Raw genomic sequence first — 18189 nt, forward strand, 5'->3', positions numbered from 1 at the left:
TATTTGACCTGAAGCAGCAAATCTTGTATATCGGCTTACAGCATTTAACTATTCTGCTCTTGAATGTAAAGGCTGAAATTAGTTTCAACATTTGAACATGACAAACTAATTAGTCGACCAGATAAAATATCTTTATGTGTTGTAAATCCTCTCTTACTATCAATGTTTGAGACAGAAAATTATAGCACTCGAAGACATGTTGAAGCAAAATTGTTGTGATCCTTGCAATGATGTTCTATCACTCTGTGGAGTAATAAGACATCTTTGGATCCTCCTCGTCTGATTCAAAGAGACTGTAAATTATAACCAGTATGCAAACTCTTCGGTCTCTGCAAAGACGTTGTAGGACTGTTGTTTACAGCTGACATGAAGCTTCAGAAGACAGTCAAATTCAATTTTTTATTTTATTTAAAAGGATGATTGTTTGTTTTCGCGAGTATTCGTGAAAAAATCCAAGTACCAATTTCGTAATTATGAGGTTATTTCGTTGACTTCATTACATTTCGCAGTTAAATGACATTTATTTTCTAGATTACCTTCGTGAGATTCGTGTTTTTTTTTTTAATACAAACATTTCGCGTATTTCGTTGATTACAAAATAATCACACTACTACCTAATGGCTTATACTTTCCGCATTCTAAAACTACAGTTGTGCAGTTAAGGTAAGATCAATAATGCAAAAAAATAAAATAATAATAAATGTAATAATAATTTTTCCGAGGTTACGAGCTGCTATTACCTATGTTAATTATATGGAGAGATTTCTAGAAAAATTGTGTATCTTATTGACTGAAAATAATAATATCTCAATTTAGTGTAAATCCCCATTTAAGGTAAAAAAAATTGTCCCCTGAAAAACGTTAAATAGGAGTTTTACTGTGCTTGTGTAGGTGTGTTTTCAGGGCGCCACTTCCAACTCATGCAATGCCAGACTTTTGCGATGAACTGCATCCCTGAAATGCCACAAAATAACGTGGTAGTTATTTCGTGTGGTATGGTGGACAGTAATCAAAATGCACGATTCCCTATAACAAAAAACAATGAGCATCGTTTTTGCTCTGGTTCTGGCACTTTTTTTTTTTTTTTTTTTTCAGTTTGAGAGAATGTGATGTCTTCCATTATGAAAACCAAGCCTACGTTTCTGGGTTGTATCCATAAAGTTTCATAATTTATCATTATTATAATAGTTTTAAAAATATTTCCAGTATTTTCGACACAGTCAGGCAGATCACAAACAGCTGAAACACGAACCTCTTTTTAAATTGAGAGCAAATCTGATTGACATATGTCTCATGCTCAAATCTTTTGTATGAATCGACTGAACTGAACCAAAACTAATATTAAGTCTTGAGATAATTAACGAATCGTGATTAGATGATTTTAAAGCAAAGATGTGTGCACAGCTCTGATATTTCTTTCATATTTACGGCTTGTAGGCCTCCCAGAACATTCATCGCTCTCGTCAGTTTCAAAATGATCTTTGAAACGTTTTATACCACTCATAAACTTGTGCATAATCCATACAATCCTCCCCCAATATACTTTTTGCAACTTTAAGTGTGTATCTTTGGCCACATTTTTTACAAAAACTGATGCAAATTCGTTGATCATGAGTTCATGACAAATCTGATGATAAACAGCTAAACATGTAAGAGAAAAAACACTACTGCAAAGGTACAGAAAAGAATACGAGAGGTGACTTAAGGCTAGTGCATAGTAAGTACCAAGGTCAACATGTGACAAGCTGCTTCCCGCTAGGTTGCATCAATTATTATCAACAATGAAAACAATCTGGATACTTGTTGATCAGACTTCATATGTTCCACAAAACTCATCACTGATGATCTCTTAAGAGAGACAAAACAAGGAAGAATGTGATTATACAAAACTCCAAAGCTCAAAATATTAAAATATTTTTTGTGAATTTTACAAATATAAACAATTAAATTAGTATGTTCATACAAAAAAGAAGAAAAAAAAAAAGACAAATGGTAGGCTTTCTAAAATGTTGATCAGACTTCATATGTTCCACAAAACTCATCACTGATGATCTCTTAAGAGAGACAAAACAAGGAAGAATGTGATTATACAAAACTCCAAAGCTCAAAATATTAAAATATTTTTTGTGAATTTTACAAATATAAACAATTAAATTAGTATGTTCATACAAAAAAGAAGAAGAAAAAAAAGACAAATGGTAGGCTTTCTAAAATGGCATTTGAATGGACTCTCCTATGGCCCTATTCCACAAAATTACGGATTCATAACTCACAAGCTAGAAATAAAAGTTTATGTAAAGTGCAGAACTGTATTCTCCCCCCCCTCCCCTCCCCCCCACAAAGTAATATCTTATATCTTCTTGTTAAATCTACATCCCAACAGAAGAAATTTCGTGGCACTGCTGAAACCTGTTCAACTTTTTGCTAGAGGACGAGGGGAGACAAAATACTAGTAAAAGGAATCAGTACACTCAGGGTGCGAATTAACGGGGGGATATCCCCCCTGTTGGAAAGTCATCCCCCTCTCATAAATTCATATTAACATCCCTGCCAGGGATAACTTCTACACCCCTCACAAAATATAATTATTTTAATACGAGTATACTTAATAAAGTACAGTATAAAGTAAGCAAATAAAATAATATTGATAAATTATCATCACAGCAAGATGACAACAATCAATAACTTAGGAATTACACATCTTATCTTAAGCCTGCTCATGGATATATTATTAAAATAATCGAGCAACTCAGTGTGACCAAGTATTGAGCGGTATCAAATGAGGATAATAATAATTTTATGTATAGTATTTTCTATCTAGGATTCTATCCCCCTCATCAGAAATCTTAATTCGCAACCTGAGTACACTATATTAAAACTGCAATCCCTTATAGTACGTTTCGAACAACATTTCAAACAACATTTCATATGTACTATTACACTATTATTCTTATTTCTTATGTCATTCCTGGGACACAGGCTATTTACAAGATGGTTATTAATGGAAAAAAATTCGCTCCAGCACCAGGGATCGAACTCAGGTCCTCGGTTCTATGCACCAAGTGCTCTAAGCACTGAGCTACGCTGAGGCTCAATCCACAGCACCAGATCGAATCTTTCTCCTTAGATATTGTGACCTTACTCAATGTTCGACATGTATGTTGACACATATATGTTGTTGTTTTCTAATGCCAGGCGTTTGACAATAAAGTCATTTGACCTCTTGCACTCCAATATTTTTCAAAGATATTATCATGACCAGCCAATGAAGCACAGATTTTGAGGTGTTCCGAATCCATTTCTTGGTTTGAGTTGCACAATGGGCAGCTAGGGGACTGATATATTCCAATTCTATGCAGGTGTTTAGCCAAACAATCATGGCCTGTTGCCAATCTAAATGCAGCTACAGACGATTTTCGTGGTAAATCGGGAATTAACTGTGGATTTTGATGCAGAGAGTTCCATTTTCCCCCTTGGAATTGTGTTATCAAATTTTGTTTGTTAAAGTCTAAGTATGTAGATTTAATAAATCTCTTCACAGAGTAATACGTAGATTTAGTAACAGGTCTGTAAGTAGCAGTGCTGCCCTTCTTTGCTAAAGCATCCACATTCTCGTTTCCCAGGATTCCACAATGGGATGGTATCCATTGGAATACAATTCTTTTATTGAGTGATATTAATTGAGAGAGCATTTTAGTTATTTCTGCTGTTTGAGATGAAGGTGTGTGCTTAGAGACGATTGATAGAATAGCTGCTTTGGAGTCTGACAATATAACTGCATTCCTAAATTTATTGATGTGGCATAGGTTGACACATATATTAAGTCAACTATCATCATACAAGGAGCGCACTCATTTGAGTAACTTAGTGGCTGGGATTTCACAGTATATGCACTGTTGGCGAATAATCCCTTAATAAGGAGGAAGATTCGATCCGGTGCTGTGGATTGAGTCTTGGTATAGCTCAATGGTTAGAGAGCTCGGTGCATAGAACTGAGAACCAGAGTTCGACCACTGGTGCCGGAGCGAATTTTTTTCCATTAATAACCAATTGTAACCATAACACATAATTCTGTAGGACCAAAAAATTATCTTTACGTATTTACAAGATGTTTCACAGTTTCAACATGGGACTGTACACTTCCTTATAGCATTGAAATACAAATATTAAGAGTTGTAGAAAAAAAAGTATTGCAAAATAAAATTCATACTAACCTTTCTTTGAAGTCTAAAAGCGGCGGATCAAATTTTAAATGGAGTTTATTATTATACATAGAATTTTCTTCTAAACTTGGCACCCTGAAACAAACAAAAACATTAAGTAGTGTAAATGGTAATAGTTATTCCTCTTATACATCCAATGTCAAGAAATTCGAATAAGTCTTCCTTTTAGTTCAATAAACAGAGCTACCAGTTCTCCTATATTTCCTGTATTTTCACTTAATTTATTGTAATCTCCCATCGTCCATATTTTTCTGTCTCTCTGCTGTGAAATCACATGGAACAGGAACCAACTGTCCTCTTATCAATACCAAAAATGTCCAAATAGTGGGCAGCAGTAGTAATGATCTAGCCACTCAATACGAACACTTTGGGCACAATTCCATCACTATCATAAACAAAGATTATCAATTACCACTGTTTTGATTTCTTACAATTCTTGACAAATTGTCTTAGTCTGGGGAAAGTTTGCTAATTTCCAATTTGCATTTTGCCTTCTTTCAGGGCAATAATGGAAACATCATATTATTATCTTGTCACAATTAAATTCATTAAATTTGTTTCCAATGGCCTCAGTAAGTTTCCTGTGTTCCAATCCGGGTTGTTATGGATCATAATGTTAATGAATACAGAACAAACCACGGACACCTTATCTTGAATTATCAGTTGTCAAATAGTTAGTTGCATGAGTTATGAAATGCAAAGACTGATTTTGCGTATTTTCTAGTATCTATTTTTAGGAGCTGATGAAATTAATACCATTTCACCACAATACCTTAGAATCTGCTTTATTTATATGTTGGAGTTTGTCTTTACTGTACTCTTTCCAATGTAGATTAGTGTACACAGTGGAAGTAATATGACTGTGAACATTTTAACAGCTTATTCCTCGGAGAGAGTACAACAAAAAATTCCATACCATATTAGTCCCAAATGAATATTTTTATCAGAAAAAATAATTGTTTTCCCCTAAATGTTAACCATGTTTTACTTCATGGGTACTACCTACACAAGTCAGATTTTTCCACTTATTATCAGAGAAAGTGACAAGGAATGTTTTATCCCTTTGCGGTTTTTAAATAAAATGGACGGTTTTCTTGCAAATTAGATAAAGAGATTAACACATATCATTATTTCCTGCCATTAGGAAGTCTGATAACCCTACTGCAGTGACCAAGGGACAGACAACACACTGCGCATGTGTAGTAAACAACAGCTCCTATATTAGGTTGACCAACCATCCCCAATTTCCGGTTTTGACTTGCTGTCCCTGGCGAGCAAATGTCCTCATTTTTGTCCCCGGAAATTAATTTCGTCCCAGAAGTTTTGATTTTGTTTCAATAACATTTTACATGTAAATATTTAAGTATCGTGCTGAAACTGTTGCGATTCATGCACATTTCTGAACGGTTCTCAGTATGAGACAGAAGAACCAGCGAGCACAGGATGAGATATTCTGCACACTTTGAGAAGAACATAGCATCTTTGTCTTTATTTGCGTTGCGCAAAAGTGTTAGAACTGCCGCAGTGTCATTTTTAAGTACTTAAAAATTAGGAGTTTTGTGACAAACCAACAGGTGAGAAGTGGTCTGATGTTTTTCAGCATTTCAAAAAAAATTCCATTCCATTTGAAAATCTTCTCAAAATAGTATCATTAACCATGTGTCTTTCAGTCAGTAATTCATCATTTGAAAGACTTTTTTTTCTACACAATGAACTCAATCTGAACTGATGAAAAATCAAGAATAAAAATTGAAACAGTTAAAGCAAACTTTCATTTCTCATGTAAAGAACTTAGTGTGAAACTGTATGAGAATGAACAGATCCTTAAAAAGATTTATTCTTCAGACAAGTACTTGTAAAATGTGTGTTAGAGTTCTGTGTGTACAATATTATGTGAAAGACTTCCATGCATGCGTCAGTACTGAAACTGAATTCTTAGTGGCTATAATTATGTATAGGAGTTAGTGTGTTTATGCATTTAGTTAAAAAAGTTAAGATACTCTAAAAATTTAGTGCGCAAAGTTCTATTATTGTATCTACTGTTACATATATTTTGTGCAACAGTTCAACGGAGAGTGACTAGATAAGCGTTTATGGTTTTTCTTGAAATTGCCGATGTCCCCTGCTGGACCATAAAAAATCTGGTCAGCCTACCCTATATGCTACTTGTGGACAGTTGTATGAAACTGTTGCTACATGCAGGTGGACTCCATTAAGACTCCCTCCAAATTTTAATTCCATATCTGTACAATTTGAAGAGTGTAAACAACAAAGATTGTAACAGCCACTTTTGTCATTTTTTTAGTGATTGTAAAAACATGTTGTACATATGTGTGAAGCCTGATAACTTGCAAAAGTCATATGTTGAAATTCTAAGTGAAAGTAGGTCCTAGACAATCACAGTTGTCACCAGTACATATATGATTTGGATAGACAAAAATGTCTCTCCTGAAAAATTTTGTTCTGTGACTTTTGTTGTTTACACACTAAACAATCTTTGTTATTTATACTCTTCAATTATAATTATGATATAAACTTTTGTGAACCCTCGTGTAGATCTGAAATACATTGACTGTTTAAATTCTATCAATTCCTTGAATTCCTTTATTTTTACAAAGAAACAGTATGCAACCCTTCGAATTCCCAGCAGATACTTTAGAAACATATCATCTTTAACTACTTCAAATATAACCTTTTCTTTTTTCAATCTTAACTGGAACATAATATCATCCTTAGTTCTATCCATGATACAGAACAATAAGTCTACTGTTTGAATAATTTCAACAACACTTTAAGAGTAAATTAAGCATAGGAGATTCAACATCTGTCTTATTTACAAACAAGAATAAAACATATCTAATGTACACAACGATTACATAAAATATCATGGAATGCTGTTCTAATTGCCTCTAACTCGTCATAGTGATTAGCATTTTTATACAGTGCTAAGTACTGTGTAAATTCTCTGCAGTAAACACAGCACCTGAGTCACTCCCACAGATCCAATTGTAAATATTCTCGGCTACTCTTCTCTTCTTCATATTGGAGAGGCTAATGTAATAGCTAGGATTCGGAAGTTGAGGAGAAATACTTTCTTTTTCCAGGTTCCAAAGACGAGACCCAACATAATAAATGATCATTTTGGGTCATTGTAGGCCAGAAAATGGTAGGTTTCATTTGCCCTTTTTTGCCTTTTTTCGACATTTTTCAGCTTATTGGTCCTTCGATGAAAGAGTAATGGAACGGAGAAAAATTCTCTCTGGCACCGGGATATGAACCCGGGTTTTCAGCTCTATGTGCTGATGCTTTATCCACTAAGCCACACCGGATACCCACCCCGGCGCCGGACAGAATCGTCTCAGTTTAAGTTCCAACTCTTGGGTTCCCTCTAGTGGCCAAGAGTTGGAACTTAAACTGAGACGATTCTGTCCGGCGCCGGGGTGGGTATCCGGTGTGGCTTAGTGGATAAAGCATCAGCACATAGAGCTGAAAACCCGGGTTCATATCCCGGTGCCAGAGAGAATTTTTCTCTGTTCCATTACTCTTTCATCGTATGATGACGCAGAATATCTGCATGGAAATATCATAATATGTACTTCAGTACATTAAAATAATATATATATTATGCGTAAATCACTTCGTGATTTAAGACGGCGCTTATTCCGTCGGATCCCGGCCAACTAGTCACTAGTAAACCAAAAACTCAACACACTAGAACAATATGAAATATACAGACACACTAAAACACACCCTAATCAAATTCTCAACACACAGATCAATTTCAGAACACACACACTATTTGACACAACTCTTCATCACACGAACGCACCCACACAACAGGCAGCGAAGTTGAGATAGCGCCGAGATCTAGTACATAGGCTCTGAGGATGGTGTCAAGTACCACTGAAACAGCTGTAAGCCACACATGCTTACATAATTAACACGAGTAAGATCGCCATTTAATCAATTATTGATAAAATCTCGACCACATGCTCGCTGTTCCGTTTATTTGTATGTTTAATTTTTCTCCCTCTTAATTTGGAGAGCGCTGCAGTTGGCAAAACTCAAGCAGACACTGAACTCTGAAATTTATCTAAAGACCGAAAGTCATACGTAATATTTTTCGCCCACACACAAAGAAATTTTCCTGTGGATTTAAGTTTGTACAAACTTACGTTCAGGTGTGTATGGGACCCTTTACTGAGCAATTATTGACAGTTGAAGTTGGCATAGCTCTGGATTTTACATATTTTCGTGTATTAAACTTTCTCTCAAATGTCCCCTCACCAAAGACATATTTACACAAAAAGTTTTTTATATATAGTATTATTACAAACAAAATATGCCTAATAACCACTTTACTTCATCATACTGCTAAGTTTGACATGGAGCATGACTTTGTATAGACTGAACACGATGAAACCACCTGTACTGGCAGAGAATTTACAGAGTATTGAGAACAAAGATAGTAGTATCGCAGTGCCGAAAGTGAAAGCACAAACTTTTTTTTAAATTAACTCAGAATCAGATGCAGAAATATTATTGCAAACAACACATCAACAAGTTTATCCAGTCCAACAGAACACATTATTATTACAGAACTGACTTGATACTACCAGTGATTTAAAAATGAGATTTCACATGAAATTAAAGCTGTTACTAGGGCTCGGAAGTTGAAGACCTATAAATTATCTAAAAATACCTTTAAAAAGAGAAAAACATTATGTGAATGAAATGCTTCTTCTTTTAGACATTATATATTTTTTTTTAGGTTAACATAATTTGAAAAAGGAATTTCGTGTTTGTTAAAAAAATACTTGGAGAATTTAGAATGAACGATTTTTGCCACCTAGAATGAATTCAGCAAACCCGCGATGGACATCCTGGAGAAAGAAATTGAAATTAGTATAACTAGAATATCTGGCTTAACCACACTAGGGTTACAGAAATTGGACTTCGGAAACTTTACCTCAGTTAGCATTGCAGTATATCACAGCAGTCCTCTCTAGGTTCTTAGGTGTAAAGAATCGTCAGTTTTCTGACAGCACGTTGTGAAACATTGAGAAACTTCTCTCCACATCAACAGATGTCATTGGTGCATACTTGAAGTAAGTGAGATCTCGTGGTGAATTGTAAAAATGGTAGTGAAAATGTAGTCAAAAGAAGATGAAGTTGCATAAAAAAGCCATTAGGACCTAAAAAGAGGCTAGAAAGGACCAATAATATTATTATTTTAATGTACCAAAGTACATACTATGATATTTCCATGCAGATATTCTGCGTCATCATATGATGAAAGAGTAATGGAACGGAGAAAAATTCTCTCCGGCGCCGGGATTTGAACCCGGGTTTTCAGCTCTACGTGCTGATGCTTTATCCACTAAGCCACACCGGATACCCACCCCGGCACCGGACAGAATCGTCTCAGTTTAAGTTCCAACTCTTGGGTTCCCTCTAGTGGCCGCTCTCTGCACTACGTCATAGATGTCTATGAATGTAGGACTAAAGTCCACACATGTGCTGAGGTGCACTCGTTATGAGTGACTAGTTGGCCGGGATCCGATGGAATAAGCGCCGTCTTAAATCACGAAGTGATTTACGCATATCATATATATTATTTTAATGTACTGAAGTACATATTATGATATTTCCATGCAGATATTCTGCGTCATCATATGATGAAAGAGTAATGGAAGGGAGAAAAATTCTCTCCGGCACCGGGATTTGAACCTGGGTTTTCAGCTCTATGTGCTGATGCTTTATCCACTAAGCCACACCGGATACCCACCCCAGCACCAGACAGAATCGTCTCAGTTTAAGTTCCAACTCTTGGGTTCCCTCTAGTGGCCGCTCTCTGCACTACGTCATAGATGTCTATGAACGTAGGACTAAAGTCCACACATGTCATTTAATCAATTATATATATTCAAGTGTTAAAAGTAGTGTACGAAAGATTCAACATGGATTATCGAGATTTTATCATTGTTTCATTTCAAGCAGTTTCTTGTACTGAAATGGTGGCAAACTATGAGAGTACAGTATAGATTTAAGAAACTATTCTCACGCATTTCTATCAATGTAGAACAATGGAGTAAGCCTAGTATTTCTCGAGTCAGCGGTTTCTCCAAGAGAAATTATTGCTTTTAATGACCTCTTACGACTACTTTGTAAACTATAAGACTGGAAGGTAAGTCTGAGCATGTATGGAAATTATCCAATTCAGATAATTCTCGGTTTTTCATCCCATTCTCACACCATCGCTTCACATTTTGAACTAATTATTAAACATACCAAATAGAATTAAAATAGTTTGCAAATATTCACTGCCTGGAATACACGTACAATATCATTAAATTCTCTCTTTTGTGTTAAAATATGCGGATTTGTTTCACAAATTGTACTAAGTAACGTTAAAATTTTTCTTTTGTGTTCATACAGGCCGAAAGCAATGAGTGGTCAAGCTATTAACTGACAGACAAAAGTATGCTTTTAGTGAATCTCAATGTACATATATACAAGGGTCACTCCAAAAGTAATGCACAACATTTATTTAAAAATTACATTTTTATCGTACAGCTTGACTATTTTCACAGAATGTAGATACATCATTTAGGAACAAAAGTCACTTTTCCACATAATCCCTTTCAACTGCCTTATGCCACCTTGGACGGTGAAAGTCTGGACAAACACTCTTTAGCAATGTGCACGAGGGAGTTGGCATCTTCAAACCTCGTTTCACGAAGGGATTCCTTCAGTTTACCAAAGAGATGGTAATCGCATGACTGTACGGTGGATGTTTCAGTGTTGTCCAACCAAGTTTTCAGATCTGATCTGTGGTCTTGTGACTGACATGTGGTCATGAGTTGTCATGCAATAGCAGAACATCCTGCTTCTCCTGATGTGGTAAAACACGACTCAGTCGAGCTTGAAGTTTCTTGAGAGTTGCCACATATGCATCAGAATTAATGGTGGTTCCGTGTGGCATTATGTCCACAAGCAAGAGTCCTTCTGAATCGAAAAACACAGTAGCCATAATTTTTCCTGCCGAAGGCGCAGTTTTGAATTTCTTTTTCTTTGGTGAATCTGCATGATGCCATCCATTGTCTGTCTCTTTGTCTCAGGTCCAAAATGGTGGAGCCATGTTTCATCTCCTGTCACAATTCTTGCAAAAAAGTCATCTCCACCATTCTCATACTGGTCTAAAAGTTCGCTGCAGACTGTTTTTCGACTTCTTTGTGGGCTTCTGTCAACATCCTCGGAACCCATCTGGCACAAACCTTTTTTAACTCCAACTATTTCAATATTTTGCACATACAGTACCTGCTTCTCCTATTTCAACTTGGAGTGACAATTCTTTCACTGTTGTGCGTTTGTCAGCCACAACCATGTTGTTAACGTGCTGCACATTCTCAGGACCGTGCAGTGCAAGATCTGCCACTGTGAGGAGCATCCCGAATATTGGTGTGCCCTCTTTCACCAGATAATCTGCTTGCTCACTGACTGTTCTGCGATTGACACCTGCATCTCCATACACCTTTTTCAACCTCTTGTGAATATTTCCCACTATCTCGTTCTCACAGAACAGAACCTCAATAACAGCATATTGCTTCTGACAAATGTCAAGCACAGCAGCCATCTTGAAGAAGTGCTATCATGGCGCCACTCACGGGAAAGACTTAAATTTGAATACAAGCCACAAATACAGGCCACGAACTTTTCAAACGCACCTCGTATTGTCCTTATAATATTAGGTGCAAAAAAAAAGTATGTTGAATTGTGTTTAAATGTATACCATTAAATATTAGAGATGAATTCTTTGATGGGCGATCATAAGAGTAAAAGTCAATTTTTGGCGAAATTGAGATATGTACAGTTTTGTCATCATCAGCTCGATATCTATGTCTGGTAAAAAGAGTACAAGTCAAAACCTGCTGTAGAACGCCGCATTCTCTGATACACATAACAGTATCTTCAAAATCATGTACGATGTTAAACAGTTTTTTTGCTCTCCTGTAAAATAAGGTTTTTTGACTTGTACTCTTATGATCGCCCATCAAAGAATTTAGATATGTAGTGTACAAAATATGTGAAAAACCATGGCGTTTTCAAGTCCGTAATTAGTTTGCAGGTTGGGCATATAGTTTGAAAATTACAGACATATAATTGTACAAATAAGGACGTTTGCAGCTTCTTTTTTTTTTTTTAGTAGGTTACTTTACGACGCTTTATCAACAGCTTAGGTTATTTAGCGTCTGAATGAGATGAAGGTGATAATGCCGGTGAAATGAGTCCAGGGTCCAGCACTGAAAGTTACTCAGCATTTGCTCATATTGGGTTGAGGGAAAACCCCGGAAAAAAAAAACCTCAACCAGGTAACTTGTCCCGACCGGGAATCGAACCCGGGACAACCTGGTTTCGCGACCAGACGTGCTAACCGTGCAGCTTCTTAACAATAACGGCTTAAGTGCTGCAACATCCTATGTAGAGACAGTGTAATGGCTGTATTGATAACAAATTATTTCCTTAAATTACGGACAAAAGCGTATTTTTACATCGACGGTTCCACTGCTACTTTTGTTGCTATCTGTTTACTCGGGGACGTGCAACAACACAACTATTAAGGCATTAAGGCATAACTATTAAGCCGTAAGGTCGAGGGTTTGATACCTAATGCAGTCAAGACTTTTTCTTCATTGATTTAATCCTTTCGGCCTCATTACGGCTATGGGATTCACTCAGCATCAAATAGAAATAAATAGCAGGGTTACTTCCTTGGAGGCAATGGTGGGCAGCACATAGAACTGACACATCCCTACTGCTAATCAATGCCATTTAACTCACGAGTTGGAAGACTTAAAGTCCCACAACCCATGAAGCCTCTTAGGGCCTCTAAATGAGATAGCTTCGTCTTTCCAGTTTACAGAAGAAGGTTAAGCGCAGTGCCTTGAAGCTATATCACATTGATTTACGAAGGCTGATAATATGTTACATAGTGTGTAGTTAAGGATACATAACTCAAAAACATTGATAAAGAGCAATTGCTTCAACTCGGTTAGAAACTCAACAGTACTAATACTGCTCAGCTCAAACGAAAATAAAAGTTGGTGTCAGGAAGGTGACACACATTTTCCGGTTACGCCTTTCACGCGTTTTGCAACAATTATGATATTCTATTGCCAACGGCATTACCGTTTATAGTTTATTACAAGTTGTAATACTTAACGTGCCTGGTTTTTAACCTGTGTACCAGATGTTTAATGTTGTCTTACACGGACACGTCCAATTTTAAACTCTTTGTGATTGAACAGTTCTGTAGGCACAGCACAACTGCCACTTATAAAATACGCTACATACCATAACATAGCTACAATGGATATTCCTTGTTTTTTCCCCAATACCCTTCATATATACAGTAAATATATTCATTTACTATGCACTCAAAATAAATAAGCTTTGTATAGAGGAGACACAAAGTGGACTTTTTTCCATTGCTGGCAATGAAGTTGTTTGTAACGACCCCAACAAGTAGAAACTCTTGCTTAAATCATTTTTCTTTCTGACGTAAATACGTCTATGCTGACGAGAGGAAGTATAAGCCACGAAAATGTGTAAGATGCAGCGATTCGTCAAATTTTACTGTCAATTGCTCAGTAATGTCACATGCGGCGGACCTCGCAGAAAGTTAAAAATGGTAAGGGAAGGATAACTAACTATAATGCAAAATCGAGATGTTTAAAACTATGTACTTCATAATGTAAACTTCTATAACATTTATTGTCATTGTGATATAACATGCAAAAGAAATGCACAGTGAATCATGTTTAAATCACGTTTAGAGATGGAGATGGACAGCAAGTACCTGCCATTAGAACACTACAGGCTGAAGCGTAAGCAATGTCATTAATTTCAAGATGTTATTCTTTGAGATATTTCAAACAAAAGAGTTTAATACAATTTTTCTTGTTTTTGCTTCCATTTGGAGATAAAAATTGTTTTAGATGAAACATTTCATAGCGTGTTTTTGGAAAACAATTGATTTAATTCCCAATATGCTCAGTAAATTTAAGAGAGTGGAGTATTATGATAACAAACGAGTGAAAGAATTTTAGCTTTGTTCTTTAAATGTGCAGAAATTTGATTCAAACAAATGTAGCATTCTGAAATTTTTTTGAAGAACGAAAAGTTAATATTTGTGCGAGATTGTGCGTATTTGCTTGGTTTCCACACAAAACCAATCCGCGGAAAGTCTAAAATTCCACATTCAGTATTCCCAACCTAACACACATAACAATTTCCCTCTTCTTACCGCTTAAGTGACATATTGATTTGACTGCTTTAGGCTTTTAACATATTATTTTTAGAGACGTTCAATATAGTAATAATTATAAATTGGAAACTTATCACTGCAATTTCACCTAAATTGCACTGTTAATTATTGTTTTTAAATATTTGCAAAAATTAAGTAAACTCTACAACTCCACTAAAGTTACTGCATTCGTGACAGTAACATTAAGGAAGCCGTGAAAAAATCAACAAGATTCCAGATGCCGATGTTATTACTGCAATATGTTATATAAATAATATTGTTAAAATATTAAAATGAAAAATAAATCATTACATAACCTTACCGTTTGTTTTAAGTTCGCATTTATAGACTGGGGGAAAAAAAAGACAGACGTATATCACGGCCTGCTGGAGTATAGTAAACACAGAAAACATTTTAAAGCAACAATGTTGTAGATATTTTTGTTTTGCTAATTTGCCGTCATTGAACAGAAACCAAGATGAAGATTTCATTGCAACTAATTAGAAATTCCTCTTTTAGGTATGTAATAAACTATCTCCGCACAAAATAATGCACGATACACGACCGGTATATTTTCTTTCAATTCCCGGAAATTAAAAAAGCTCAACTACGTTTCGCTTTTTCAAACTTTTCCTCGAACATGAAAACTTCAACATACCACTCTTGTAACGCATATTACTATTGTTCAGATCAAATTTCTGCATAAATACACCACTCTTTCAACTGACTGAGGATATTGCGAATTCAATCAATGGCTTTCCCAAAACACGCTATGCAATGTTTAATATAAAGTTATTTTTATCTCGAAAAGGAAGTAAAAAGGAGCAAAACAGTATTAAACTTTTTTGTTTGAAATATCTCAAACAACGGCCCCTTGAAATTAATGACATTACTTACGGTTCATCTCTATAGATATGAGATGAATCTAGATCAGCGGTGACCAAAACTCGAACGGCAGTCATTACACGCGAGGAAAGTCTAAGAAGTAAGGAGACTGGGAGAGGTATAATAGTGGCAAAAAAATCGGACCGACCCTTGTAGCCTTGTTCACTCCAGAGCACGACAGACTGGTAACTAAGACTTTCGTGGTTCGAATCCTGCTTCCCCCCTCCTTATTCAAATTTATTCCTAATACTTTTCGATTGCTGGTAAAATTCATGTTCTGAGAATAATAAGTTAATTAATTAGTAAAATATCGCTGCAATCAAAAAGTATTGGGAATAAATTCGAATAAGGAACAAAAAAAGTTTCCTTCCCAGGCAGGATAAGAACCACGAAAGTCTTAGTTACCAGCCTATCGTCCTCTGGAGTGAACAAAGCTCTGAAATCAGCTACAAGGGTCGCTCCAGTTTTTTTTTTTTTTGCCACTACTGTACATGGCATGAAAACTACAACCAGTGGTTGTTCGTGCACTAACATTGAGTTCTTCATCAACCCCGCGAATAAAACTCGCAAGCTTTGCTGTATCAGTAATATCACTACTGTCATCAAGAGCCAATAAAAAATATATACAAATTTTCTTGCTTTTTTTAAATATTCCTCATGAATAAAAGAATAAATTTCCTGAATTCCCTTCTGGATATTTAGTCGAGACGTGCAGTTTTTTTTTTTAATTAATTAACAACTTTCTTTGGACAAATTATTTCAGCCACCTTGATCATTACGCTTTTATAAAACTCTCCTTCGTTGGAAGGCTTAAGAGAACGAGCTATTTCGTTCGCCACATTCATTTATGTCATCTTCCTCTTCATCACGATGATTTAAGGCTGATTTTAGTTCTTGCAGTTTAATAGCTCGTTTTATTATTACACTAGCATGTAATATTCAATTAATTTCTCTATATTATTATTATTATTATTATTATTATTATTATTATTATTATTATTATTATTATTATTATTATTTCAGTAGCTGCTACAGGAATCGATTTCCTAATGCATGAAGGATGATGATGATGATGATTATTATTATTATTATTATTATTATTATTATTATTATTAAATCAATAACTAGTAAATAAATGATAATAGTCATCAAAAGATTAAAAAAATAAATAAAAATGGGGATATAGCGTAGTAATTATTTTATCCTTCAAGGGAAGATGTAGGCCTATATATTCAGGTACGTATATAAGAATTATGGTAACACTTGCTGATAAATAATAATAATAATAATAATAATAATAATAATAATAATAATAATAATACCTGTTATGCCCATGTATTCAGAGTAATGCCCTGTAATGTCGCTTCTACAGTATATACTACTACTAATTGAACCGTTGAACAAATCAACGCATTACATTTTCTCCGACAGAACAGCGAATAAATTCCTCTTCCCATTCTGTACGAAACCTTCTGTTCCTGCTCGTAGAGACAGAGGGTTTGTAGAGCGACATGGTACCGACACTGCTCACCATCAGTACGTGAGCGAGACAGAGAGCAATTTACAGTAAGTCCACACCTGTGGAGTAACGGTTAGCGCGTTTGGCCGCGAAACCAGGTGGCCCGGGTTCGAATCCCGGTCGAGGCAAGTTACCTGGTTGAGGTATTTTCCGGGGTTTTCCCTCAACCCAATAGAGCAAATGCTGGGTAACTTTCGGTGCTGGACCCGGACTCATTTCACCGGCATTATCACCTTCATTTCATTCAGACGCTAAATAACCTAGATGTTGATACCGCGTCGTAAAATAACCCAATAAAAAAAATGTACAGGAAACTCCCCTTACCAGTATGAATGTCTTTGATTACACGATGTAATCACGATACTCAGTTTGGTCACTGCTGATCAAATTGTAGGTAATAAGTTTCTAGGTTGGGAAAATAGTCTGGAAATTACAGGCATAATATAGCCTAATTATAAAGGGCTTGCAGCTTGTTAACAATAATAGCTTGAGTGTTGCATCATCCTGTGTGGAAACAGTACCATGGCTGTCCTTGATAACAAATTATTTCCTTAAATTAACTTGTGAATAAAAACATATATATATATTGAAACCATTGGTTCCACTGCTATTTTACCACGAAAAAACGCAAATAGAATCATTCTTAAATACGTTGTACTTTCCTAATGAACCGCAAAAAACGTATTATTTTATATTGCTAAAGTAGTAAGATATTTGACTTTATAAACTGTGTGGCTTTAGTAGATGTAGCCCTATATCAATTTTACATAATCAGATATTCATATACATGGGAAACATGTTTTCTAATATTATTTTTCTATTTAGATGTGACATAATATTATTATTAAAAGAGCTATTTATAATGCAACTCTAAGCATACTCCTTTCTCTTAAATTATTAGCAGCTGTTAGTTCAGCAGAGTAAACTATTATGCTGGCTCCGGCTAAGTACATTCTTACCCACATCAGCTGTCAATGTTAAGGTTCGCTGTGTCCCCAGACTCCTAGGTTTCAAGAAATTAATTATTATACATAGAATTATTTCTACTTTTCGTTGCGAATTTTGTCACAATTTCAAAAGCTCCCGCACTTCATCAATTCAAGCAGATCTCATATCTGCAGGATTAGCATCCCTTGTTACACACTTTTGTTATGGTTGAGTGATGCACTTTTAAATAAACATTTCCGTGAATATAATATATACATTAAGAACGATTACAATTTATGTACAGTTATTTTATATAAAATTTGTACAAT

At 35.5% G+C, this 18189-nt stretch overlaps 1 protein-coding gene across 2 annotated transcripts in view; it reads right to left on the bottom strand.

Moving 5' to 3' along the window:
• Tmem131 (Transmembrane protein 131) overlaps positions 1-18189 on the bottom strand; it is a 178636-nt gene that overhangs the window by 99273 nt on the left and 61174 nt on the right. For both annotated transcript variants that reach the window (XM_069841568.1, XM_069841567.1), the window contains exon 4: positions 4215-4298. In XM_069841568.1, the coding sequence (XP_069697669.1) occupies positions 4215-4298 (84 nt within the window). The remainder of the gene's footprint in view (positions 1-4214; positions 4299-18189) is intronic.

The sequence above is a fragment of the Periplaneta americana genome, chromosome 12 (genome assembly GCF_040183065.1).
Source record: "Periplaneta americana isolate PAMFEO1 chromosome 12, P.americana_PAMFEO1_priV1, whole genome shotgun sequence".
In the NCBI taxonomy this organism is placed as follows: Eukaryota; Metazoa; Arthropoda; class Insecta; order Blattodea; family Blattidae; genus Periplaneta; species Periplaneta americana.